Source organism: Dermacentor andersoni, chromosome 1 (genome assembly GCF_023375885.2).
Source record: "Dermacentor andersoni chromosome 1, qqDerAnde1_hic_scaffold, whole genome shotgun sequence".
In the NCBI taxonomy this organism is placed as follows: Eukaryota; Metazoa; Arthropoda; class Arachnida; order Ixodida; family Ixodidae; genus Dermacentor; species Dermacentor andersoni.
In genome coordinates this window covers 304,707,451-304,734,737 of record NC_092814.1, presented here as the reverse complement: position 1 = coordinate 304,734,737, position 27,287 = coordinate 304,707,451, and the positions used below count along the sequence as shown (strand labels likewise).

At 47.9% G+C, this 27,287-nt stretch overlaps 1 protein-coding gene across 3 annotated transcripts in view; it reads right to left on the bottom strand.

The window, feature by feature from the left end:
- The window catches only part of LOC126548253 (band 7 protein AGAP004871-like), a 398,019-nt gene that overhangs the window by 191,206 nt on the left and 179,526 nt on the right, over window positions 1–27,287 (bottom strand). For 2 of the 3 annotated variants that reach the window (XM_050196407.3, XM_050196409.3), the window contains exon 1: window positions 26,428–26,884. The exons of the other annotated variant lie outside the window; for it this stretch is intronic. In XM_050196407.3, the coding sequence (XP_050052364.1) occupies window positions 26,428–26,734 (307 nt within the window). In that variant the 5' untranslated portion in view covers window positions 26,735–26,884. Of the gene's footprint in view, window positions 1–26,427; window positions 26,885–27,287 lie in introns of those variants that run through there. 3 annotated transcript variants of the gene reach the window in all.

Sequence of the window (27,287 nt, the reverse complement as noted above, 5' to 3'; positions counted from 1 at the left end):
GGGGTAAAAGAACGGACAATGACAATACATATGAAGGAATCGACGCAACCAAAGAGTGTTGACTTTCCTCGAAACCTTGTCCCCTTTTGTTAAGGCGAGAAAAAGATAGAGAGAAAGAAATAAAAGTAAATATACAACGGCCCTGATCGGACTGAGGTCCCATTGCCGGTCTGGGCACGAGCTCTAGATAACTGCTTCGGCCAATGGCTGGCTGCCCGAAAGTTTGACTGTCGTCCTATAGCGCAGTGACGTGGAAACGGAGCCCGAGAACGCTTAACGCAAGCGGTCAGTTTGCAGCTGACGTTTTGCCTTTGTGATCTCGACAGAGGCGGCGACGTCCTGGTGCTGGCTCGAGCGCAGACGCTTCCGCCGCCGGGCACACGAAGAGGAAGTGGACCAGCGGCTCTTTTGCCCTGCGCCCAAGAGGGGCGTCCCCACCACGCAGGCAGGCCGCGAAGCAGCAGAAAGTGACACTTTTCCGGAAGGAATTGGTACGTAGGTGTTTTTTGTTTTTGTTTTTCACTTTTTTTTTCTTCCAGGCTGGCCCTGCACGCTGCGAGTCGAAGCACAATGGCGCGAAGGTCTCGCGCCTCGGAAACCGCTACAATGGCAAGGGAAAGGCGACGGAAGTTGTTCGCTTCTGTTGAGGGGCTGTCGAGGGGGGGGAGGGGGAGTACAAAAATCGGTTGCCCCGATGTGCCGACTCTCGCGTCCTCGATTCGGAACATGTCCTCTCCTGTCGTTTTCCCCTTCGGCCCCTGTTTCTTCAAGTCACATTCTCGCGTTTCGCCAACCGCTTCCCGATCACTCCTTTCCTACATCATATAACCCTCCCCCCCACCCTCCACACAACACCCTATTCTCTTCTTTCCCCTCGTCTTTTCGTGCGCGACGTAGCTTTCCGGAGAAAGCACTGGCGAAGACTCTGGCTGCAGTTACAGTTTCTGCATTTCCTCCGGCCGTTGCTGGCGCCGTCAAAACTACCCCCAGAAACGGCAGTGCAAAGTGGCAAGGGTTTCTCCGAGCGGTGTTTCATAATGCAATTTGCGGAATGGCAAAGGCAGCCTTTGTTTGCCGAGCGTGCGCAGCGAGCGGTTCAACGCGCTTTTCGAACCGTCGCGCGCGTGCCACGCCGGCGCTGCGGCGGCGATACAGACCGCACAAGCCAGCGGAGGCGCCAAGGCCGAGGGTTCGATGTAAAACACACTGCGGTAGAGGAATAAAATAAACAGAGAGAGAGAGAGAGAGAGAGAGAGTTAAAGAAGGAAAAAAAGAAGAGGGGGAAAGACGCGTTTTTCTTGAAGTGACTCGCAGTCGTCGTTCCCTTCATTCTGTAGGTTCGCCTTCTAGCCTCTCTCTCTCTCTCTCACTCGCGCGCATAGCTACTACTCTCTTTGAAGGCTAAAGAGTGGGAATTCTCCATTTCATCTCACCCGAATGCACTTCTTTCCTATCTAAGGACGCGCTATTCTATAGCGCAGTAATCTATTTAACTTATTTCGCGTCGTTCGCGCCCTGCTTACTTTCCAGAATGGCAAATCCGAAGTGTTTACACGCTCTGTTCTGGCTGTTCCGTCAACAGGCGGCTACGATACCAAGCAGCACCGCGAAGGTAACTTGAGCTGGTCTTCCTTCCGTTTCTCTCCTGCCGTTATTCGTTTGCTCGCTTTTTGTTTCTTTCGCTTTTTTTTCTTCAACTTTATTGCTCCGCCAAAATTATTCCTTTTACCTGTGCCAACACCTGCGTTTGCAGAAGCTCTCTAGCATCATTTTCTGCTTTCTCATTTGTTCACTGGGCCGCGGTAAAGAAAAAGAAAATATACGCTCTCCGCTCTTTTTCATCGCCGAGCCGATGATTGGAATAATCCTGTGTGCCGAAGCTTCCATTCGCGCGGTGGAATTGTATTCCGTCGAAAATTGAGCAGCTCCACGACAATGCCGTGGAAAAAAAAAAAGCAATATGGAAGAAGAAGCGTCGAACGATCTTTGCGAAAACCGAATTCGCGGTGGGCGCGCGCACTTGGTTCACTGTGTGGATCAGAAGGAACGCCTACCTTTTCGGCATCTCACCGACAAACACACACAAGAGCGGTCCAAGTTGTCAAACATCAGGCGGGCCTTTCTTCGACACGTTGAGAAATAACATAGCGTGAAAAGATTTCAGCGCGAAAAGAAATACTACAAGAACAAAACGGGCCGACGTCCTGTTTAGCATGGAACACAATCGTTCGCGGGTGACTCTCGTCCCGATGTCCTGAAACAAGGCCCGCTCACTGAAGACAACAAAGTAAGATAGACTATACGAGCTGCCGCTTTCGCTCTCCTGAAAGTCGACCGGCCGCGGCAGGCCCCTCAGTTTGATTCGTGAAAGCATCGCGTGCGGCGAAAGTGAGAGAGAGAGAGAGAGCGAAGACCAACAACACCGGCTCGACTCGGCATCCTACTGGCGCCTTCGCGGGACACACCGGAGCTCGAAGCCCACCGTTCGCAGGGAAAACACTCATCGGGGGCCGTGTGTTCATCTGCAGTAGCCAGCAGCAGCGGACGCCGCGGCCGGCCCTCGCGCTTATCGGCTTCGTCCGAGTCACGGCGATTCCGGACACGTTCGCACGCGGTAGAACGCGCAACGTGATGCTGGAGCATAATGCCCGACGCAGCCCTTCCGTTTTGGCGTTAATGAAGACACGCCTTGGTGAAATTGGATCTCGTCGCTGAAGGTGCCGCGGGGAGGAGCCTGCCTTTCCCGAGCGGGGGGAGCTCGGGCGCTGACGAGAGCGAGTGAAGGAACGGTTCCGGAGGAGGAGAGGTGGCTGGGTGCGCGATGAAGCGGCAGGCACGCTGCCTGCAGGGCTTAATTAAAGCTTCGCCCAGGCAAAGCGACGGGGCGCCAAAAGAAGAGTGAGAAAACAACAGAGGGAAACGGAAAGGATGCGCGAGAGCCGTGGCATTTATTGCTGCGTTGCGGTTGGACTCGACCTGTAAATCGATTTCGGTCGTCCGGCCTCATATCTTCGCGCGTCTGTCACGAGCGCGCGTGCTGCTCCGTCTGTGGGTTTTGCATGCACAAATGCCACACGAGGAGCGGACACACTTCGCGCCGGTGAGCTCGCGCCACTGAGCAGCGGCGCGTCGTCGCGCTGCTTCTCTCGACCGCAGGGCGTGCGAGCCCGGGCCCACGCGAAGACTGGTGCACTGGAAGCGCGCCTGCCATATGCGGAGCGACCATACCCCGTGTGCACAGAATGCGCATCGCTTGGCAAACCAAGTTGCGTCTCCGTATAGCCTTGTTCAACGGTTCACCATGAACGCAGAGTGGCAGTGAAGACACGCGTTTAAACTTAGTTTACCGACTCTAGACGGAACGTTTCTCTCTCTCTTCTCTTTTTCTTTTCCCTGTTTGCCGTGTTGCTATGAACTACATGACGATCTGTTTCCATCCTGTAGTTTAGCTATTTCGTAAGGACAGATAAAGAAGAGTGAAGTCAGGGAAGTTGTAAGCAATTTTAATTTAGTTTGGTACGATACAATGGGGGAGAAGGAAACGGGGAAGAAATGCAAAGTAATGAGGAGATGATGACACGGCCACATAAAACAGCGTTCACTGCGCACTCAACTGAGGCGGTCGCACAGCACAGTCGCCTTTATAGAAAAAAAGTGCACCAGGGTTTTAGTGGCTTCCTGTGCGGATGGCCTCTTAGTCAATGTGTCCATGCACATTCTCTTCTGTGAACAGCCTCTCGCCCAGTCGGCCTTAGGACAGCAAACATTGAATGCATTTGGTCATCAAAACAAAGGCTGTAACACAGCGTATGGTCGAGTGTCTGCAGTGGCAGCCACAAGTCGGAAATAGCGTATCAGGCATGTCGAGTCTTCATTCCTTGCTTTCTTAACGTTTTTTTTTTAAAGACGAGGTTGCGTTATGAGTAGAATTCAATGCCTGTGAATCATTCAGGGCGCAGCATAAACTTTCGCTGCAATATGGACGAAAGAAAAGCAAATTCAGAGCAACCTATCAAGCGGTGTTCAATACATCGAAGGAAAACGCCGTGACACATGCCCCTGTGGGAAATAAAATGTGTTTTGCATGCGTTGTCAAAAAATTCATTCATTCAGTGGAAGCGAGTATCGTAAGGGACGAGCGACACGAACCTCACTAATCGCAGTACTCCTCACACCTTGCATTCTGATACGGACGCTGCCTGCAGAGACGTTGGCTGCAAAAGCTTATACGACGATCAGATCAACGTTTAAAGCAACAAGAAGTGCAAATAAACATGTGAACGATACACAGTGATGTTAAGGCCAAATGTTGAGCGAGTCTCCTATCTGCACGCAAACGACCGACTCATGTTCTCTGCGAGTGCTCGCAGTAGTTTATCCAGTTTCACGGTTCCTATAATTTCACGCCTCTTCACCAGAGAAGTGAATAATGCCAGTCTTAGCTGAGCCATCGAATGCAAGCAGCCCCGGAAACTATGCATTGCTTCGCTACGTTATCAACGAAGGAGCCATTTTTTTCCTTTCTTTGTTTCTTTTGGTTACTCAAGTAATTTTGCCGCGTGGCTTCTCGTTCTATGCTGTGGCGCGTTCATCCAACAAGTCCTCGCCCGTTTTAGTAAAGAAAAACTACATTAATGCGCTGCTCGTCGGACCTCACGAAATGCAAAATGTTCGTAGGAAGCACAGTATAGTGACTGCAAATAAACTAAAAATAAACGAATGCAATTTGGAAAATATTTGCGCAATATGGTACATTCTTTCTTTTACTGCATTGACAACTCTAATTGTCCTTGAAAGCTGTGGCCAGAAGTTCATTCTCCAGTTTCGCGGGAATCTACCCGCTGCATGCAATGCGTAAACACAGCATAACGGGGACCGTTAATGATCGTTGGTGTTCTGTTAGAATGTAGAAAGGGCAATCTTATTACGCAACTGTTTGGAGTGTTTTTATCCCCAGTTGATGAAAATATATAGAGAAGGTAATGCAGGGCCGGCTCCACAACCACGCTATAAAATATTTGTTGTCTTCTTCTTCTTTTTTTTTAGTAGCAATCGATGAGCCGGTGCAATTAACAAAGTGTCTATACCCAGCTTCACTAAAATCCCTGCTTAGCGGTGTACAATATGATGGATAATTGTGGCCCAAACCCAAGAGTTTTTCAATATATTTCAGCTCTACTAGTGTAACAGAGGAAGTTCCTCAACAGAATTGCCCTATTATAAGCCCACCCGCCGTGGTTGCTCAGTGGCTATGGTGTTGGGCTGCTGAGCACGAGGTCGCGGGATCGAATCCCGGCTACGGCGGCCGCATTTCGATGGGGGCGAAATGCGAAAACACCCGTGTGCTTAGATTTAGGCGCACGTTAAAGAACCCCAGGTGGTCGAAATTTCCGGAGTCCTCCACTACGGCGTGCCTCATAATCAGTAAGTGGTTTTGGCACGTAAAACCCCATAATTAAATTTTATTATAAGCCCTGCAAAATGCGTCCACTGCTACCGACTATAACGCCACCAATACATATTCCAACGCAGTAGAAGGCGGTGACGAACGAACTGCACCAACAAATGTACCAACGGTTCCACGCTCTTGGACAATCACGGTGATTAATGGATGATAGTTTTTGTTGCTTCAAGCAGGGCTAGCCGAACAGCCTGGGTCGGCAATTACTCTGCCTGAGCGTCTCTTTCCGGGACACGAAGATGTGTCACCATGTGTTCATCAGTTCAGCTCCTCGCGGAAATGTGCGTAGAAGACGAGAGACAGCCTTTCTCACTATCCGTGGTTCTTACACGGGTAAGGAACTCCTCTATTTTTCGCGTTGACGTGCAAAATTTTCTTCTTCAAATATAGACGAACGTGTCTTGAGTAGCTAGTGTCTTAATTCGAGAATCAAGTAAACATGGGCCTAACTCACGAAGCTTTCCGCTCGTAAGTGTTATTTTTTTCTTCTTTTTTACGTTTGGTAGGCCGCCTTCCCTAATAATATATCCATGACAAAGATGAGCTGGAATATGCTCTTGCAAACAGTTCTAGCGGAATAACTTTTTCTTGAATAAGAGCTTGTATTTAAAAATCCCGCTAGAGTTGTTCGTAAGGACCGCTGTTAGCCAATCGTTATGTCGGACATATCAGTTATGATTAAAAAAAAAAAAAACATCTTAAGAGCACTTTTTGCCATTGGCCTCACACCTTCACTGACGTAACTGCCGGCACAATGATTTGCTGACACCCGCTCTTATGAACAGTTCTAGCACAAGAACGTTTTTGTTCATGCGGGCCAGAACACGCTGGTCACGCGTTATTATTTACAACTTTTAGAACTGCGTTCAATAAACGACGTTTGTACTTTTCTAGCTGGGCGAACTCTGGCCACTACATTTAGCGACAACTTTTTTTTTTTTTGCAGTTTCATTTGTAAGTAGAAATATTGGCCCGCCATGTCACTCTAACCAACAAAGCGTCCCTGTAGCTGATACATAGTGCAGCTCTCTGCATGATGAAACTGGAGATATTCCAGCCAGAAAGTAGGTACGCGTGCAGACGAGTGGTTCCTCTAACGACCATCACGCAGACAGCGCTGTCCGAGAAGGCTTGGGCAGTGATTTACGACATGGCGCCGCATCCAGTGCCTCGAAGCAAGAGAGGCGGTTGCGGAGTCTAGAGAAACGGAGGAAGCGTTTATTTTTACGACCTGAATTATCGTTCAGCTACGTATATTCAGTAAGGCGTTCAACAAAATAAATGTCATTTCCCCCCCCCCCCCCCCCCCCGCCACACACACACACATATATATATATATATATATATATATATATATATATATATATATATATATGTATATATATATATATATATATATATATATATATATATATATATATATATATATATGTATATATATAATCATATCATGAGGGGCCAACAACGACACCACTGAAAACACAGGGGACAAACTTGTACTTACTAATTGAGTTAAAGAAATGGTAAATTAATGGAAACGAAAGTGAATGAAAGACAGACTGGCCGCAGGTGGGATACGAACCCACGTCATCGCATTACGTGTGCGAAGCTCTTACCAACTTACAATTACCTTTTACCATCGCGTACTCGTGACGCCTACGGCAGAAAGGATGTTTCACATCCGCCGCCAAGGTTTGTGAGCGTTGGCGCTTGATAACGCTCCCAGGGTTCTACTAGGAAACATAAATACCCCAGAAAGTGGATGGGAAAACTGCACCGCGGTAGCTCAACTGGTAAGAGCATCGCACGCGTAATGCAAGCAATGTATCCCACCTGCGGTGAGTTGCTTGCTCATCCACTTTCATTATCATTAATTTATAATTTTGTTTAATTCAATTAAGAACTGCAGATAATTCCCCCTATGCTGTCCTTCGTGTCGTTGTTTGTTGGCGTCTTATGTTTTGACGATATATATGTATATGTACTTGCCGAAGTTCACAGATTCACAGATTCACAGATTGGATCCACATTTGCAACTCCGTCTTCCACCAGGATTACCACGAGCGAAAGCAACACTTCTGTGCCGCCTGTGGCTCGGCGAGGCATTCACGAACGCCTATACCTTCCGCAGTGGAATGGCCGTCAGCCCTACTTGCGACACCTGCGGCTGCGAGGAGACGATCGAGCACCTCGCCTGTGATTGTCCCCGGTACAATGTGCCATGAAAAGTGCTCGTGACCGCGCTCGAAAAAACTGGACAATCGCCCCTTCACAGAAGAGAAAGTTCTAGGACTCTGGTCCAGACGGGCTTCGGCACTCAAGGCCTTAAGGGCTTTGCTGAAGTTTTTAAGGGCCTGTGAATTGTGCGATCGCCTTTGAATGTTGTAGCACGTGGCATCGTGTCACTGTGTGAATTTTTCTCGTTTTTTTTTCTCTCTTTCTTCTTTCTCCTTTCATTCCCTTTACCCCTTTCCCCAGCACAGGGTAGCCAGCCCGTATTTACACTGGCTAATCTCCCTTTCTTTCCTTCCCTTTTTGTCTCTCTCTCTCTTTCTCTCTCTTAACTTACGCCGTATGTTCAGCAGCTATGCACCAAAATTGCAAGAATAGAGGTCGTCGTTATATTTAAGAGCCCGGACGCGTACTTACAAATACAGGAAAAAATTCTGAGGCTTTACGGGCCACCTCACGAATAAGTTCTTAAGCTAGACCTGGACTGCGAGACAATTGTCATGTTCAGAAAGGAACACGTTGCGCGCAAAATGAACACCAGACAGAGCGAATCTGTGTGATGTTCATTTTGCGCATAACGTGCCCATTTCTGAACATCACAGACTAGCCCGACGCCGCGCAGTTTTTGAATCGCGAAGTTGGAGATATCACTAGCGATGGCAGTATATTACGATGACTAGAATGAGGAGTATAGCGGGCGCGAGAAAGACAGCGCGTTGGACCTTGAAACGGACAACGACAATGGAACATGCACAACGTCGAAAGCAAACTTCGATTATTATTGCATATAAAACAGCTATAGCGCAGTGCTGAGCTCACAGACGAGGTAATATTTTGCGGACGCTTCTGTGAACGCAGGCCGCCACGAATATTGACTCTTTGTTACTGCTAGAATGTTCTTTAGGGAGGATCGGTGATGGTTAGATGTGGTTCCTTAGTCAACTGTCAATCTTTTAATCTTGCGTTTCTCGGGCACCTTTAATTGGTTGAAAGAATGAGGAATTAGAAAGAGGCTTAAGACTGCGTGACTGTACCAATATACTATATCAATCTTTAAGGTTCTTGCGTCGTTGATGAAACAATGTGCAGTTTTGCTTTCTCATACGGAAATTAAGTTCAGTCTTTCCGCGTGGTCAGACATTCCCGGTTCGCAAAAGGTGAGGCAGACAGTGTACGCTAAAAAGTTTTGGTCATTATCACGGCAGTACGCGCCTGCACGGCAACGATTTCTTTTTCTTTTTCCTACTCAGACTCTCTACTGCAGTAGAGAGTCTTGGGTATGGGCTTGGGTATGCCGGATTCAGTGGCACTAATTGGGAAAAGTTGTAAAAATATTTTTTTCGCTATTTTAGCGTGTTACGTATTCATCAAAGCAGACCAAAGCGCTACGGACGACCTAAGACGAAATATACGGAATCTGTGACGTAAGGCGTAATCCTGGTTTACTTATAGAGCGTTTAATTGCGTCAAGCTTAGACATCAAACTCTGGCCTTTTATGATGCCGGATTTTGAGGGCAACGGCACACGAAACCATAGGCTATCAATTAGACGCTGAGAACCGAATGCAATAGAGAAAAAAAAAGCAAACATTTATTTATTCAAAATTCCGGATGGAAGCTAGATAGGGGGCCCGTACTTTGTAAAAATTCTGTTCATATCGTTCTATTCATTTCTGGTCTCCCACTCCGGCAAGTACAGCCAATCCCAGTGAGAGCAGAGGCTTTCGCCTGTCTACGAGTCATTGATAAACGGTAACGAGAATACAAAATGAAAATAACAGTTATAAAATACAGCCCCAGATGAGAACAAACTAAAGGGATGGGCTGGTGCTGACAGAAAGCTATTGCGCTAGAATTGTTCGTAAGAGAAAATTACAGCGAATTGGGGAACTTGGTCTATATTGCGCAATTTATCGGTCAGGCAAGGTATAGTTAGACGGCAATTTCGTATTAAACCGAGTCACTGCTTCCAGTGGCTCCATACACTGTGATGCTACTGGCTTTGCGTCCCGCGCTAGAATTGTTCGTAAGAGGAAATTACAATGGGGAATTTGGTCTATATTGCGCAATTTATCAGTCAAGCAAGGTATAGTTAGACGGCGATTTCGTAATAAACCGAGTGACTGGTTCCAGTGGCTCCATATACTGTGATGCTACTGGCTTTGCGTCCCTAGGTTCTTTCGTACCGAACTCGCGCAAAATTCAAGGCATAGTACACCTGCTGCGCATGCATGGTCTTCGCTCGAACTTGAACAAGCTGGCAGGGAAGCCAGAAAAAGACGTTAAGCCGAGACTTCTGCTTCCGTGTTCTCTCGTTTTTTTTTCTCCATTTTTTTTAAGAAGCTAGACTGACCCTCAGTAGTGTAAGCACCGGAAACAATGTTTAGTGCTTCGCCAGCTTCGGGACATATAAACAAGAAGCCCTATGTTTGCAAGGTGCAGAAGGTTCGCCTAGCTATTTTGCCTCTGCCAGGATCGTCGACCGACAAGTGAGTAAGCTTGACGTTAGTGTTCGGAGAAAGAATTTTCAGCTTCTGCTTTACTACCTAAAAATACCAGAGAACGTCAATAATCTCATTGGCAGCCACATCACTCATTTGTGTAATATTTCGAGCAGGGATACGGAAAAACTGAAATTAATTCACTTATTGAATTATACTGAGACTTCCACCATTAAAAATGCGCGCAGTTTCAGATTTCCTTTAGGTACATTGCCCAGAATTCAACTAAAGCTTTACCATGGTGAGTTTTGGTAACTGTATAGTTGCCGTTAACTAATGAAAGTAGGGGCACTATAACGTAAAACTATTCCAAGCTTTTCTATTCCAAATCTGCACTCAGCCCTTCGTGATTGGTCAAAAAGTTTTTTGCACCACCCCCACTTCACCTGTCTGTCACGCGACGTCACGAAAATCGTGATAGCTCCCGATCTGATATAACGTGTATACACGGATTATGCATGATTTGACCGTACAAAAGAAAAGTAGTTATTTCTGATTCGATGCCTTTTCACCATTAGCCCCCGGCTATTGGTCAGAAGTTTTCGGGCTGCACCCACTTCACCTGCCTGTCACGCGAAGTCACAAAACCGCAAAAACTCACCGCGTCAAAGTGACGTGTACGCATTAAAGATGCATTAATATGCCGAACAAAACTGAATTTTCTTCTGAATAGCCGCAGACTGCCCCGTTACGAAAGAAATAAAAGACGGCTGCCGCCGATCGCTCAGGCGCTGGCTACTCGCACCTGCCGGAGAGCATATGGGTTTACTTGCGTATAATAAGACTTTTTGCGTGGCCGTGTAACATTTTCGAGCACTTTCGGCACGTTTACAACCTCCTTCTGCCAACTCCTCTTTGCTGAGGATTCGTTTTAGCGTCGTTCTTAAGCTTGCGTTCCATGCCGCCGCGATTTTCGATCAGTCACTGCAAGCTAAGTAAAAGAAAGCGGACCAATCGCAGAGGCCGGCACCACCTTCTTCATCCGGTTATCGAATTTCAGTGCAGTGGCTCGGCCCTATCGAATCCTTCTCCACTTGACCGTGCTCCTCGCCTCTTGTCAGCCAATTAGATAAGACAAGCCGCTCAGTGTAGGCAATGTTATTCGTTTTTCAAGCAAAGAAAAGTGACCCCCTATGAACGAGGAGAGCGTTTGATTGGTCTGTTCAGACAACCCTGTCGGTGACCGCCCGGTGCTTACGATGGCGGTTATGCGAATTTGACGTCAGGAGGAAGGAAGGAAGGAAGGAAAAAGTGGAGAAGGAAGGCAGGGAGGTTAACCAGTTTTGCCTAACCGGTTTGCTACCCTACACATGGGAGGGGGATGGGGGGGATGAAAGATGGGGAGAAGAGATAGAGGGCACATAACACGGCACACACATCGTTGGTTACAGTCTGTCACTCTTGTGTGGTACGTGACATCACTGTCACAGTCGCTTGTCCAAGCCCGTATCCTTCATAAACCGAAGTAGTCCCTTCGTCGCCTTCAGCTGCGATGTCTTCAGTCGGCGATATGTGAAAATGGTTGCAACTGACAATGGTCTACTGTCAAGGTGCGCTAGAACAGACGCCATGGACTGTCTCTGAACATTATATTCAGGACAGTCGCACAGAATGTGTTCCAGCGTCTCCTCGCAAAGACAGGCATTGCAGAGAGCGTTGTCGGCCATTCCAATGCGAAACGAGTAAGATTTCGTGAAGGCCACCCCTAGCCATAAGCGATAAAGCAGGGTGGCCTCACTTCGGCGGAGTCCGGTTGGCATACAGAGATGCATCAAGGAGGGCAGGTCGTGTTGATGATCGCTGCGGTTGGTCTGGCTGCTTGGTGTGCACCATAGAGAGAGCGTGATCTCCTGTGCAAGCACTTGAAGTCTGCTGGCTGCGTCGGAACGTGAAAGTGGTATGGCCTCTTCCTGTGTGTCTTCAAGAGCTGTCCGAGCGGCTTTATCGGCGTCTTCATTTCCGATGACGCCGCAGTGACTTGGCAGCCACTGAAACGTCACGTGATGTCCTTTCTCATGTGATGTATGAAGTAGGCATCTAATATCGAATACGAGCTGTTCAGATGGCCCGCGACGCAGAGCTGATAGTACAGATTGTAGGGCTGCCTTTGAGTCGCTGAAAATTGACCATTGTCGAGGTGGTTCCCGATTGACAAAACAAAGTGCAGCTCGAAGAGCAGCTAGTTCCGCAGATGTAGATGTCGTTGGGTGGTCAGTCCTAAAGCTGATGGTAATACCTCTTTCTGGGACGACTGCAGCACCGGACGAACACTGGATGTTTGTGGAACCGTCAGTATAAATATGTGCACTGTCTGCGTACCTCTCGTGCAGAAGAAGCAGAGACAGTTGTTTCAGCACAGGCGACGACAGCTCAGGCTTTTTCCCGATTCCTGGCACGTTGAGATGGACTGTGGGGCTGACAAGGCACCAAGGGGGCATCGATGGTTTAGATGCAGCGGTGAAGCCGGAGGGAAGTTTGTCGTTGTACTTGACAATAGTTTTTGAGAATGATGCTTGGTGCCTGTCTGAAGGTAGTGTTGCAAGGTGGTGATAGGGGGCCCGTGCCAAATGTCTGATATGCGTTCTCAGGGTTTCCACCGTGATGTGAGTCTGCATTGGATGGTCCCGAGCAATCGCAATAGTTGCCTCAGTTGACGTGCATCTCGGCAAACCAAGACAAACTCTGAGTGCTTGAGCTTGCGCTGCTTGCAGAACACGAATATTTGTCTTGCAGGTGTTGTTCAGTACAGGTAGACTGTATCTTAAAAAACCGAGAAAGAGAGCTCTGTAGAGTCTCAGCATTGCGTCTACTGACATCCCCCACGTCTTTCCTGTCAGGTATTTAAACAACTGGGAGGTTGCTGTTAGGCGTCGTTTCATGTAAGCCACGTGCGGGCTCCAACAGAGGTCTCGGTCGATAATTACGCCTAGAAATCTGTAGGTTCTGACATAGGAAATGGTCCGCCCGTTGATTGAGATGACATAAGGCGTCATTGGTTTGCGAGTAAACGCCACTAGGGCGCATTTTTCTGGCGATATGCTGAGACCTTGTTCACACAAGTAGCTCGCTGTCAAAGTAGCCGCTCTCTGAAGCCGTGCACGTATCTGAGGACGTGTGACTGCCGAAGTCCAGAGACAGATGTCGTCTGCGTATACTGAAATTTTGGTGGTGGTTGGCAAGTGTTCAGCAAGCCCAATAAGAGCGAGGTTGAATAGCGTCGGGCTGAGAGCACCGCCTTGAGGAACGCCCTTGCTGGTATAGCGTCGCGTAGTTGGGCCATCGTCAGTTAATACATAGAATGATCTTGCAGATAGGTAACTTGCAATCCATAAAAATACTCGGCCACCTAGGCCAACCGTCACAAGAGCGTCGAGAATAGCCTCATGCAATACGTTATCGTATGCCCCTTTCACATCTAAGAATAAAGCTGCAGATAAACGTTTACGGGACCTTTCGTGCTGGACATATGAAACGAGATCAACTACATTGTCGATGGAAGAGCGGTCACGTCGGAAACCAGCCATGGAACTCGGATAAATCTTGTAGTGTTCAAGGTACCATTCCAGGCGGCCAAGGATCATCCGTTCCATTATCTTTCCTACACAGCTGGCCAACGCTATCGGGCGGTAAGAGCTTAGCTCTAGTGGGGATTTGCCCTGCTTCAATATTGGCACCAGGCGGCTCACTTTCCATTCGTCAGGAACATTTCCCTCCTGCCATGAGGTGTTGTAGAGACTCAATAGTGCTGTCCGTGCGGATTCTCCGAGATAGCACAAGGCTCGGTATGATATACCATCTGGACCCGGAGATGATGAGCGTCTGCAGAGAGCTAGTGCCGCCTCGAGCTCCTCCATTGTAAAAGGAAGGTCCATGCGGCAATCTCGGGAATGGGGGACATCATCTCGGGCTGGAGGATCTGGGCGTGTCGCTTGGTCTGCCATTCGCACACAAAAGTCTTCTGCGACTTCGATGTCTTGCCGCCCTTGGAAAAGCGCGAGTGCCTTGAATGGAAAACGCTGTTCCGGAAGGCAACGCAGACCTTGCACCGTTTTCCAAATGTGAGACAGCGGCTTGCGGGGGTCGAGTGTTTGGCAAAACGTTGCCCAACGTTCCGACGCTAATCTATTCATTCGACGCTGAATCTTCTTTTGTATACTCCTGGCTGCCCTAAGGTCATGGATTGATCTTGTACGCCGATATCGACGTTCCGCCCGGCGACGAAGTGCGCGAAGTCGCTCTAATTCTATGTCGAAGTCGTTTCGCGTGTGAGAGATCGTCAGTATGCGAGTGGCGTTACGCATCGTATTTTTAATTGTTTGTTCTAACCCAGAGGGCAGGCCCTCGCTGCAGGCATCTTCCATATCAGATTTGAAGTTGGCCCATTGAATCGTCCGAATGGTATTCCGTGGGCCAGATCTAGACATCAAGCCTTTGATGTTCAGATAGGTGGGAATGTGATCACTCCCATGGGTCTCAATATCTGGAAACCACTTCACATATCTGGCGAGAGAGTTGGAGACAAAAGCAAGGTCGAGGCAGCTGCCGTATGTCACGCCTCGAAGAAAGGTGGGGCTACCATCGTTCAAGAGAGTAAGGCCATAGTTGTAGGCGATGCTTGATAATCTTCGTCCTCTTGCATTTGTCTTTGTACTTCCCCATGCTGGATGGTGTGCATTGAAATCTCCTATGATGACCCATGGAGCGGGGCAAACACTCAAGATATCCGCTAATCTTTTAGTGTCGAAATTGTTGGAAGGCGAAATATACACGCCTATGAGAGTAAACAAGAGTTTGTTCTTTTTAACTGTGACGCATATATACTGATTGTCGTCGTGGGGCGCAATCGGTTGCAAAACATAGGTGAGTTCCCGACGAACAAAAATGATGATTTTGCTGCATGCACTATTTGTTGATGACATGAAACATTCGTACCCTGACAGTCTGATTGGTTTCGACAAGTTGGGCTCACAAATGACGATCAGTGGAAACACATTGGTGTACACGTACTGACGGAAATCTGAAATTCGTGATTTTAGCCCTCTCGCAGGAGATTGGAATAAAAACATATTGGAGTAGTTTTGCGTTATAGGTCCTTGGCATTGCACTTTTGTAGACGGGAGAACACCTCATATGAATGCAAGGGGACGGTGCCACTCTATTCCACTCTATACAGCTAATAGATAGAACTTTCTGATTATATATATATATATATATATACAAACAAACTGTTTTGATCTAGGTGGCGAGTGAAGGTGAAGGGGATGCATTGGGCCTTGTGAAATGCGTTCACTGAGCGAGCTTTGGTTCATTTGTCCCTTGACCGCACCTGACATACATTCACCGAATGTCTTCGGCAGGTTACACGGTCAAGGAGGGTTCACAACGCACGACGGGAGCCTCAGCGGGCGTGCCTGTGGCAGCGAATACGCCCTCTCACGTTACTCGCTTCATTCCCAACAAAAATGCCCATTAAGACTGCAAAGTGAGCCAGCTGGATAGGATTCATGCTAACAAACAAATCTCAGCGCTAAGCCGAAGGACAAAGATAGGAGTGCACGACACGAGCGCTGTCGCACAACGGCGAATATGCAAATATCTGCAGTGGTCTTATTTCACTCTCTTCAATGTTCTCCTTTATGGACATACTTTCATCGCAGCCAATGCATATTGCAATTTGAATTTCGTTGGTGAAGACGTGGTCGAGGATTTCGGGGTCTCACAAGAAAGAAGGCCGTATTCTGCAACGTCGTCATCGTTGTATGCACAGTGCGGCACCGCCAAGGGGACAAGCGAGGAGACGGTGCAGCGACCGCCCGAACGTGTGGCCCAGAGGGCAGATAAGAGGACGCCGAGGATCATTCGCAGGCGGCCGAAAGGCGTAGCTCCTCGCTCGTCCCTAGATTTATAGGGGTCGTTTCCTGTCGCTTGCAGACTAGCCCTCGCCGCCGCTTCGTACCAAGTAGCGCGTCTTCTTCATCCCTCACCGCCGCTCGTTGGCTAGCGCCGTGCGCAGGCTCCTTCGGAAAGAGCACTGCATTCTTCTATTCGCGATTGCGCCCAGTTTTGTTGTCGAGCGAGTCAGTCACATGCAACTACCGGTACTGGCCTTCACTTGACTTCGTTTTTTCGACGAGCGCTGGATTTATGCTCAGTTGCTCGTGTCTGTATGCAGCAAATTCCAAGCGTAGCCCGATTGGGCTAAATTAATAGCCTTTTATGTTTCTGCTTTTAGGAAGTGAAAATGTAGTTTTCGTTCAATCATCGACGATATTTCGAATACGTACGAAAGTACATCCAAAGAAATAAAGCAACTATTTTTTATTTAGACACCAATAGTCGATGATACCAAGGCAGTATTCGAGCTTATTGTGCGCCATTTCAACAAGATTTTCTATGAAAAACAAACAAGCTTTCGGTAACAATTAACATATCTCGACACCAAGAGAGCCTAAAGTCAAGGTAAATACCAAGTATGTGTTAAACAGCACATACGACTGGAAAAGTTTCTGCGCTATCCTTAAGTCAATAGTTGTATCATCCGTATTCTTCCTGTGTCAACAAGCTCGTTGTTAGTTTGACAGCTGAGCTAAGAAGCAGCAGTTCTTAGCTATATACTTCCACTACCAATGTCAGAAATAAGTTTGCCGAATATTTGTGTCCCCTTACTTGCAAGATGGTATCCCGATTTTTGCCGATTGTAAGAAGAAGAAGACGAAAACATTATTAGCCATTCCACTCTGTGCATGAAGGTGAATGACCAGCAAAGCTGTTTAGCACGCGACACAGAGGTGACGCAGAATTTTGAAGAAAGGTACAAACACATTTATTGTCCTGATCGGTGACCATCATGGTGATAGGTACGCACACGCATTGTCGTATCACCTCTGTTATTAAATGCGTAAACATTTCTATGCCTACCTAACGAGAAATTTGTCCATCACGTAAGACAATGAGTGGCTCATATCCCTTTAAGCATTGGCTCACAACCCCGTCAGCAAGCAAAAACAAAAACTATCTGCGCGAGAACTTGCTGGCCGCGACGGTCCCATTGCCTCCGAGGGGCTGGACATTCAGTGTAATGAACCGCTACTCACTTATCAAGAAATCACCTCACACTATCGAAAAGGCAGAATCAAATACCCGCGCCCGTACGCCAAACTCGAATGCGCGCTGGCGGCCACGTTTCGAATGCTACAAACGGACTCGTATCCGTCACGAGGCCAGTAAGTCACTATAGCTCAGACATCCCGGAATTGCCCAGACTGCCCAGAACTCTATTGCTCACTCTCGCATATGCTATGGCAATGTACCGCGTTACCAAAGGGTCCTCTCTCTAGTGAGCCTGCATGGGAAGAAGCCCTTAAAACCCCGGTCCTCAAATTCCAACTCAAGGCCGTCCATAGGGCCCAAGAACTGGGGGAGCGTCACAACGTTCCCGTCTGGATTTGGGCGTCGCCTACGGTTTCGGCCCGAGGAGCTCCCCGAGTGGTATCTCCAACGGCCTAAAACTCCTTAGCACCTCAGTAAAGTTCTTGACTGAATGACTGACCTGAGAGTCTACTGATCTTGAAAATGGTGCCTATTATTAACCAATCTACTGAAAATGCATATCCAAGTGATGAGACGTATAAGCTTTTTCACAGACTGAAGCTATTTTGCATCAAACTCGGGAGCCGAGTTTTTGCACACGCAAATTTGACGGACAAGAAAAAGCCACAGAACTCTAGCCATAAACAGTTTCGCTGTAAGAGAAGAAGAGGAAAGAGGCTATGTGGTCTCCATTTCGCCACTTTCCTGCGTCTCCGTCTTATCTTTTGTGCTGTCTATGATGTCGGCGGAGATGTGCGCTATCGCGTTACCCAATATGAAATCGACAGTTGGTCTTCGTGGTCCAGCAGCCAAGAGAGACGGGTGTAAAAATCGGCCAATAAATGCGCAAGAGAAAGAACATCACTGTAAAATGGGCGAGCTGGTCAGTGGAGTTATGAAACATGGTGACCAGCGCTGACGAAGATGAAACACCATGTACCACTCTGGCCAGCACTCGTACTGTGCATTTCGTGTTTCATAATGCAACACGCTCACGGATGAATAACCGAATATCGTGAGTGCGTGTGCCAAAATGAGCCTGACGTCTGGCAGCGCGTTTGGCCACGATTACAGGAGTGGAATGGTGGGGCTCAAAGCAAGGAAACACCTACGACAACAGGACGCTTCGCTTTGTCTTCCGTTCAAGAGGCCAAAGGTTGCGCTTATAACGATAAGAAAGAAGACGAGGCAAAAAGTCGTCAATTTTTGCAATTTTCCGCCACACTGCCTCCTTCTCTTTTTCCCTCCCTCGTTTGTTACCAGTCCTGCATGCTTTCATTGTATCCGGGCGCGCAACCTTCTCGAAGGTCGCGTCTGTGCGCAGTCTTGCGCGAAAAATCGTTAGGACTCCATGTTGGCCGTTGTTAACGGCAGATCCTGCTCTTATCTCCGCCAATCAGTCCGCGTGTTGCTGGAAATGGGCAAAGGAAGCTGTGTAGCTATAAATGAAGAGGCCAGTGGTCCCCCGGCGACCTCGGACATTCCTGTCCCGACTGGTGACAACCCCGCTTGTACCTTTGGCTCCCGTAATCACGAACTGTCCCCTGCGAGTTCGCTTTTATTTCTCTTTCTCGCTTATGGACTTCTCTACACTTGTACGATTTTTCTGCCTCGAAGCTTTTATTTTTTTTCCCCCCGCCCTGCTCCTCGGAAGCTCGAGGCTCTTCTTGTTAACGAGTGGCGGCTAGTACGAAAGACATGAGAGCGCTTCTCTCCGGGGTTTGTCGTGTTCGTGAACGCGCCTCCAATACCAAGAAGACTTGTTCGCTGCTTACTTCACAGGACAGCAAACAGCAGAAAGTGAACATGCTCAAAAAATAATAATAAGGGAAGAAGAAGCGCGTGAGCCGGTCATCTTATGTTGTTTAGGAAACAGTTTCAGTGGCACATATACGGCTGGTTACGACCTCGTGACACCTGCGTGACTGCTGTCGTTTCCAGACGCTAGTTTTTTCTTCAACCGTATAAAGCCGTCGACATTGCCGTAACTTCCTGAACACACTTATTTTCTTTCAGTGCTTGCACTTGCTGTTTGCAGCTCATGGGAGAGGCTCTACATCATTTGACGAGTAGCGCTCGGGAAGAACAATTTCCGGCAGCACTTTCAAGGATAGGACTGCCTGCAACAAACGGCACTCTTCATCTGTCAGGCAGCTTGCTTTTTCTTTCTTCTTGCTTTTTTTTTTGGGGGGGGGGGGGTCAGCCAGGAGGTTATTGTAGCCTGGGAAACAAAATTTCTTTTCAGTTTGCCGAAGTCATATATTCAAAAGTCTGTAAGTACTCGCGATGTCTGTGTGTGCGTTCTATAAAATACAAGTCCACTTCCTGTAGATGCACCATACGATCACTGCATTAACATGCAAATTGCCTCTGGTAGATTATGAATTTCGCATACAACTCTATGACCATATATGGACTTAACATTGTGTATCTATGTGAACATCAATTTATATGCCACTTGAGTGTTTTACGCGTTCCCATTTGATTGTCTAAGCAGAGTGCCTGGAGACGTTTCTGTGGATTTTGACGCCAGTTATGCGAATAATGCACGGATTTTGATATTATTTCGTCCTGGTGGCGTTCTCTTGTCATCGTGCCTAGCAAATATTTGTGCCCCCCCCCTTCCCCCATCGTGGGCATTAAAACACATATTTTTCAACACGAGGACTTGACGCGTTACCTTTCTTTTTTATTCGAACAGATATTTACGGAAGTATTCAGGCAAATAATAGCACAACTCCGCCTCATCATATGGATTACTCGAAGACGCAGGTTTTACTATAGCACGACAATGACTACATAAAATTAGTGAATGTTAAAAAGCGTCGATGAATGCTTTTATATTTACGTCCATTTCATTTCATGTATGTTTCCATAAGGGCCCGGAGGACCCGTTTGTGCTCGAGGCTTGTCCTTGCGCTAGCGATCCTGAGATTAGAACCAGTTTCTCCATTGCTTCTACACTGTTGTTAAAATGTGTGTGCTGAATGCACACTGCGACTTGTCGTGCAAGTTATTGTCCTCACTTTAAAGTCAGCTAGGCTGAAATGGGGTCAGAGGTGCCGAGTGTTTAATATATTCATGACCAGTTCATCGTTCCGAAAGGCAAAAGCTTCTTGAGGACTTGCAGAGGACTGACCTTGTACAAATTGATGCTCGTGCTCATTCCTTTCCTGCGTAATACGGCTTTGCTGGAAATTTGGTAACTTGCATCAGCATGATTGTCAGAGTCACTCCAGCGAAGCAAGTATCGGCCTTGGGCACCAGTTGGACCTCATATGCAGCTATCAGCTATCTATATAACAATTCATTACACGCACAGATACACCGACTCTGACAATATTCTCTACTCTTTTGACAACTCGTTGGCGACATCGGGGCAAGCGTACAACTAGACGTCTAGAGGTCACTAGAGAAAAATAAGGTGGATGTTTATCCCTCCTTGAAAGGGAAATATAATTCTGACTAAAATAAATATTATTGCGCAATCGCAAGAAGTGCCTATCACTGCGCATTTTCTTGTGCGGCGCTCTAAGATAGCAAGCGTAAGGTACACGCTACTCACTCAGTGAAACGTGCACGCGTACTATTTGGCGCCGCCACCAGCTACATGTAATTTGGACCATTACTGGGGACTGCCATACTGACTTGCTACAGCCAATTTATCACAATGAACGAGTAACAGCGCGTAAAGACAGAGACGAGAAGGCGACACACACATGCGCTGGCTAACAACTCAGTTATTGACAGTTGTAAGTCAGCGCCTGCGTGTGCCGCCTTCTCGTCTTTGTCTGTACGCGCTGTTATTCGTTCATTGTGAATCAGAACCAACCAGCGCACCAACAAGCCTTAACAGAGTTTATCACGTGCCACTGATCCGCATCACTCACAGTTACACAGTCTTTTTGCGAAAACATGCGACACTGCGTTAATGTCAAGAGCTCAGTGAAGACATCGAAAATATTAAATTTCATATGCAGTCGTTTCAGCGCTCTATAAGCCCCTAACTGACCCGCTCACAACTGCAGATGTGGAATATCTGTCGAGTGAATAATAACTTTCATCGCCCTAAACGCCCATTAATCTATTTTATTGTGTAAATCTGACTCTACTGCAGGCTTCGCCGGACACCTCTTGTAGCCCTCCACGAGGAGGTACAGAAAACTTTTCTCTTTTTTCTTGCTTTGTTTTTTTTTTCGTATCGAAGCCTTAGCTGGAAGTTCAAGTTTCGCCATTTTGAAAGCAATAACGCCAGTTAAGCACAGTGTCGCCAACCGAACTGCGCAGTATGAAACACTACTGTCATCTCAAAATCATTGTCAGTAAACGCCTGACGTTTCACCGGCGTTTGCACAACGAAAATAGCGGCAGTTCGTCTGCAATACGGGTTCATCATATACATATCGAACGGGTATTTTCACCTACCGCGAGCAAAAAGTCACAGTACCATAAAAAGCACAAATTATGCAGCACGTTTGTCCTGCACACTATATTTTTAAATCTGTACACGCAAGCTGCTGCTTGAAGCACCCGCGACTAATCTTCCAAATGTCCGCCACGCGTTCCTCTGTTCTTTTGTTTTTGTGCACATCCGGTACACCGGGCTTCCACAGTGCGTTCTCCACGCACTTACCGTTTCTCTACCGCCCTGAGTGATTTCAAAAGTAAATGGAAAACCTTTTAGATAAACTGAAGTCCTCTTAGCTTTAGTGGACGAGGAGTTTGTCCTTTACCCGCTATCTAAGTGTCACGTGCTTAAAGCAGCAAGGAGTATCCTGAAAAAAAAAATTGAAAAGCTAACTAAGTACAGTTTTGCTTGTTCGAACTGCTAATGCCAAAGAGTCTCTTTTGCAGCCTGTGATACAAGTTATGCCGGACGACATGGTCTGATGATCGCGCGAAGTCTGTATTGTATAACAGTGACGTTCTGTTTCGCTATTCAGTAAACCTTGGGATCGGCCGCTGTGTAGACGCGTTCCTACACCACTTGCGCCTCGAGGCAGCCCGTACGCCTTGCCCCTGGCATCGTATACAGAAACAGATAATTGAGTGCCCGTTTTGTAGCGCAATGGAAGCTTTTGTTGAACCCTGTCTCGATGAGTGATCTCAACGTGACCAGCAGCTAGATATCTTTCGCAGTCGTCTGAACACGGTAAATGGGCGCCATTTCTCTGCTCAAGAAGTGCTCGCGCCCTCGTCGTGCACCAACAAACGTATATTAGTTGTCAAAACTATACGGGACTTCCGTGTAAGCAATGACTTGAGCAATTCCTTGTGAACAGTAGTTGATGTGCTTCTTTTTTTTATTTCTCCTGTGTTCCCACGACACGTTCCTCCCGATCGTGTTGTTCCTGCAGGCTTATAACCTCTTTTTTTTTTTCCCCGTAATTTGTCCGTGATTCCTGGAGTAGCTTGCGAGCGTTTTGCTATTTCAATAAATATTTTTGACAGGGCTTTATACTTTCAATTTTTTTTCTGTTTTTGCTGCTTTTCATAGCTACGATTTTGCGAGAGCTGGCCCTTTCTACGGCCGAACTTCTCTTATTTCCAGTTTGATAAAGAAGAATAATTTTGAAAAAATATCTTGGCAGAAAGCGTAATTCTGTCACGCTAGCTGGATCACGTGAAAAGGAGGACGTCACATGCACGATAGATTGCCGTGTGATAGCTTTTTAACGAAGTTTCCCTAATTTCCTTGTAATTTTTCGCCCTAGCTAGGACAACTGTTTCAATTGTGAGAATGAATACGAGCAGTAGTAATGTCATATTCGTTTATGAGGGAGGAATCCTGTGCTTCGCCCGAACTTTGAGAATATAGGGTCCTCACAATGAGTGGCGAAATGAATCGATGCTTCAGTTCGCAGTTTTAAGCACTTAATTTTGCACAGTACTGACAGGTGTCATCTAGAAGATTCATGCATTTCTCGAATAATTCGATGTTTTAGAAGGTTTGCATTTGAAGACGGAACCTTTTCCTGAAAGTTATTACAATTTGTATGGCAACACTTTATATGGATCAATGAAGGTCCAATTTTTTGTCTATAATAGAGTGCAAAGAATGCTTAATAGCTGCTGGTTACTCTCCTATGATTCAAAGGATCTGACGATAAGCAGCGACAAAAACGAAAGGTAAGCGAAACCTGAAAGTTTTCCACTTATAAATGAAATACGGATAACATTATTATTTTTATCCGGACGTTCTTGGCTAGTGATGGCTTAGATGAGACTGTATCATTGACAAAAGAAATCTATCTCAAGGAAACACGCTATATCACAAGATGTAATGATTATGATTCCAAAATCCTCGAGTATCAAACCAAGACAAACATGTATGCTTACTCTTTTTTTTTTTTGGCCGAACAATAAAACAGCGGAACAGGCTGACTGAAGAGCAAGTGCACTGTATAAATGAAGATTTATTCTATCGTTGCTGCAACCTCCCTACTGTAACGCCCTTGAACATGTCGGGGTATTCCTTGAATAAATAAAGTAATAAAAACTACGCCCCGGGGTGCCGCCTAGTCACAAGGTGCGTAGCTTATAAGCCAGACCTGAAGGAAGTTCACCACGAACCAACTGTAGCCTAATCCAAGATTCTCCGGAAAAGATTACCGCTACATGTGTACGCCAGGTTTACTTTTCTGCATTTAACTTTCGTTGCAAAGAAAACCACTATAAGAATCAAATAGATTTGGTTGATCGCTACATTGAACGGCTGCATTGTGGTTATCGAAGAGTTGTGTCATGCACACGGGCATCACGAAAATGCCGCTCTTGGCACCTCGACCACTAAAGAATAATGGCGTCGGTGAGAGAGCGACGTCCTTATGTTCGAATTTGCGGTCTCCCTGAGACATCCAGCGCTGCAAGATTCGGCATTTATTATTACAGCATTCTGGGTCTAGTTGCTGAACTTGCTCCTTCAAACCGGCCGAACCTGGTCAGGCCCGCATTTAATGCTTTAAATTATAGTGTGCCTTTGGCACTATACTAATCTTAGTCTTATCCTAGACTTCTGCAAAAGCCGCCCTTGCCGATGTCATCCGTCTATGTGCTCCGAATACGTTCCCTTACTATTTGAGGCTCCTGCGGTTTTGCACTTGGGGACGGATTTTATTCTTATGGTTGATTTTAGAAAGCAGAGCAACGATAACCACTGGCGTGAATGGCGCCATTTTCACTTTATGCTCGTGCTTAACTGCCAAATATGCAGAAACCAAAACATGTCACATAATCAGTACCGTAACGCTTCCGTACCTCGCCTAACCAAAGCAGCCATGCGTCTGGCCTGACCACTAGAATATATTTTATACATAATTTGTTCGTTGATCGAGGCAAGTGCAGCAGAGAATACGTAATTAAGAGTTGTATTTTAGGTTCTGGGGGGGAAACTACTCGTTCTACTCCTCGTATGTCATTTATTGTGCAAGAAAACAGGTTGTGTCGCCGAACGTATCGGAAGCACTCTCGTGGTACGTTACTACAGTTGTGCCGTCAGATGTCAAAGCCGCTTTACAACGCACCAATGGTTTGCAGTAGTCACTGAAAAGAAGGAGCACAACGTTCGCTGACGGCGACCGCGCTTTTTCGGCGAAGCCGTTCGTCAAGCGCACTAAATCCCTTGGATTGGCCTTATTGTTCACAACGAGAATCTGACCCGCTCCAGCGCGAGCCTGTCACGTTTTACCTGGCAAACTATCCAGATATTCAATCGTACTCGCGGACGCACTGTGGAAAAACAATGAACCTGCCCCGAAAAGAAACAAGGGGTCACCAATGACGGGATAGCACACTTCTTGAAGTTTACCATGATTTTGCGTATGCACAGTCTGCCAAAGCAGAGATGCAGCCACTGCTGCTTATGTCAACCGTATAGCTTACCGGAAACACCACTGCAATCCGGATATTGGTCGGGCAATGAGAGTTGTCGCGTGCGACTGTTCAATTGCGTTACAATTTCGGAGCGCTCTTGCCACTCTGTATGATGATATAGGAAAAATCACAGAGGTGCAAGCAACATAAAAGTCATGACTGTCTTTAGGCGATGCAGTTAGGCAACTAGGATGACCACCTAAAACGTTACAAAGGGAAGGGGGCAGTCGCTGCAGGTTTGTTGAGCGACAGCACCCGCACATTTTGTGTATTCGTGCGCCTGCGTTGGTACTTCCTTCAGAAGCAACCACGTACTGCAATAGAGCAGGACAGTGAACGCGCGCGGAGTGTAAATTAGAAGATGCGCGGCGCTCCCAAGAACGCCGTTGGTTTGATTATTCAGCAAAGTGTTTGATGCTCAATAGTTGCTCTGCTTACCTCACTAATCCCTATTAAATGCACGTTGGTGAGTTTCGTATACCTATGTTTTTTTTTTTTTTTCGCGTGCGGTTCGATTTGGCTCTCTAATGAAGAGCTTCATTTATCGGAGTCAGCGCCGTCTGTCGACGCCATAGTATGCACAACGAAAATATTAATTGAAAAAAAAAGGCGGACACATCCGCCTGGAGCGGGGGTTGTGTCCACCTTTTTCGTTTTTCACTTCATAAGACTTCGCCTCTTCAGCGGCACCTATTTTCTGAACTGAATTATTCTCTAGTGTAATACCTGTAAGGTCCTCATAAACCTTAAGGGTCATAACTATGACATGTAAGAGAATGCAATACAAATTGCTGCCGAAATTGCGCTAGTGTGAAAAAGGTGTCAGTCGACACTTGTTACGTTTGTCAGGTTCACATTCGCAATATTTTGGCATGGCAGCTGTCCGTGCAGAAAGTACCGTATCATTGGCGAATGAAAAGCGCTTAGTCTGTCAAACTCTTTCTTCGCCGCCTACCTTGATATCAGTATAAGCTGATATGAGGGTATGGACAAGGAAAGAGCCAACTTGTGTGAAACGGGCAAGTGTGCAACTGGATGTGCTTGCACGAAAGCATAGCCGTCGTCCGCGCTCGCAACAAGAAATCGAGGCGCATTTTCGTTGGAGACGGCAGCGCGTTGCCAGGGCGTCGTTGGGGTGACACGCGTCCTCCGTGCCCGTGGGTCCTCGGAGAGTGTCGCGCGTGAAACCGAAAGCAGGTCTCCGTCCGATGTGGCCCACGTGCGACACTGTGTGCGCGCGGGCAGAGGGAAGGGGTGAACGGGCGCGCTCACCGGCCGACGTGGTCTGCGACATCCAGCGGTGTCCCGGCGGGTTCGAATATCGCGCCTGGTCCTGCACCAGGTGCGGTCCCATGGCCGGGTGGTGGACGGGCACCACGGGCGGCGGCGGCGGTGCCGGTGCCATCATGACGGGCGGCGCGGGAGCCGGCGGCTTCCCGCTGGCCGCCGACACCACCACCACGGGTGGCGGAGGCACCACCACCGGCGGTGGTACGGTGGCGGCTGGCGCCACGGCGGCGCCCGGCACCTGCAGCTGCTGCTGGGCCGGATCGACGGGGTAGCCGCCGCCGCTATCCATGGCCCTCCAGTCGCTTCCCACGGCGAGGGCCTCGGTCGGCCGCCGTCGTGGCTTCCTCCCGGGCTCCCTGCGCGGCGGTTCCTCGGTCCCCTCTCGCGTGCAGCAGAACGTCGTCTTCCCCGGAGAGCACGCTTGCAGGCTCGCGGCGGACCCAGGCGGCTCTGCTGGGCCCCCGCGGCGGCGCTCGAGCTCGCAGCGCCGACCGCGCGCCGGCGCACTGCAGGCGGGCCCTCCTCCTCTTCCCGGCCCTTCCCCCGCCGAGTTCCCGAGGCATCTCGCGCTTCTCGTGCCGGGCTTGGCGACCAGTGGCTGCGTCCTGCCTTGACCCTATTTCTTTGCTTGCCTCGGGGCATGGCGTCCGAACCGTGAGGGCAGCTCTCTCCTCCTTTTCCACCACGTGCACAACGGCCGTGTTCACTCGTGGGGTCACACACGTAGTTGCCCACTGCCGTCACCAGTGGTTTTATTCCCAGCCGATGAACGCTAACGAGTGCGCTGTCGGTTTGATTTGCAAGAGACGATGTCAGCTGGGACTCAAGTCGTGGCGAAGACC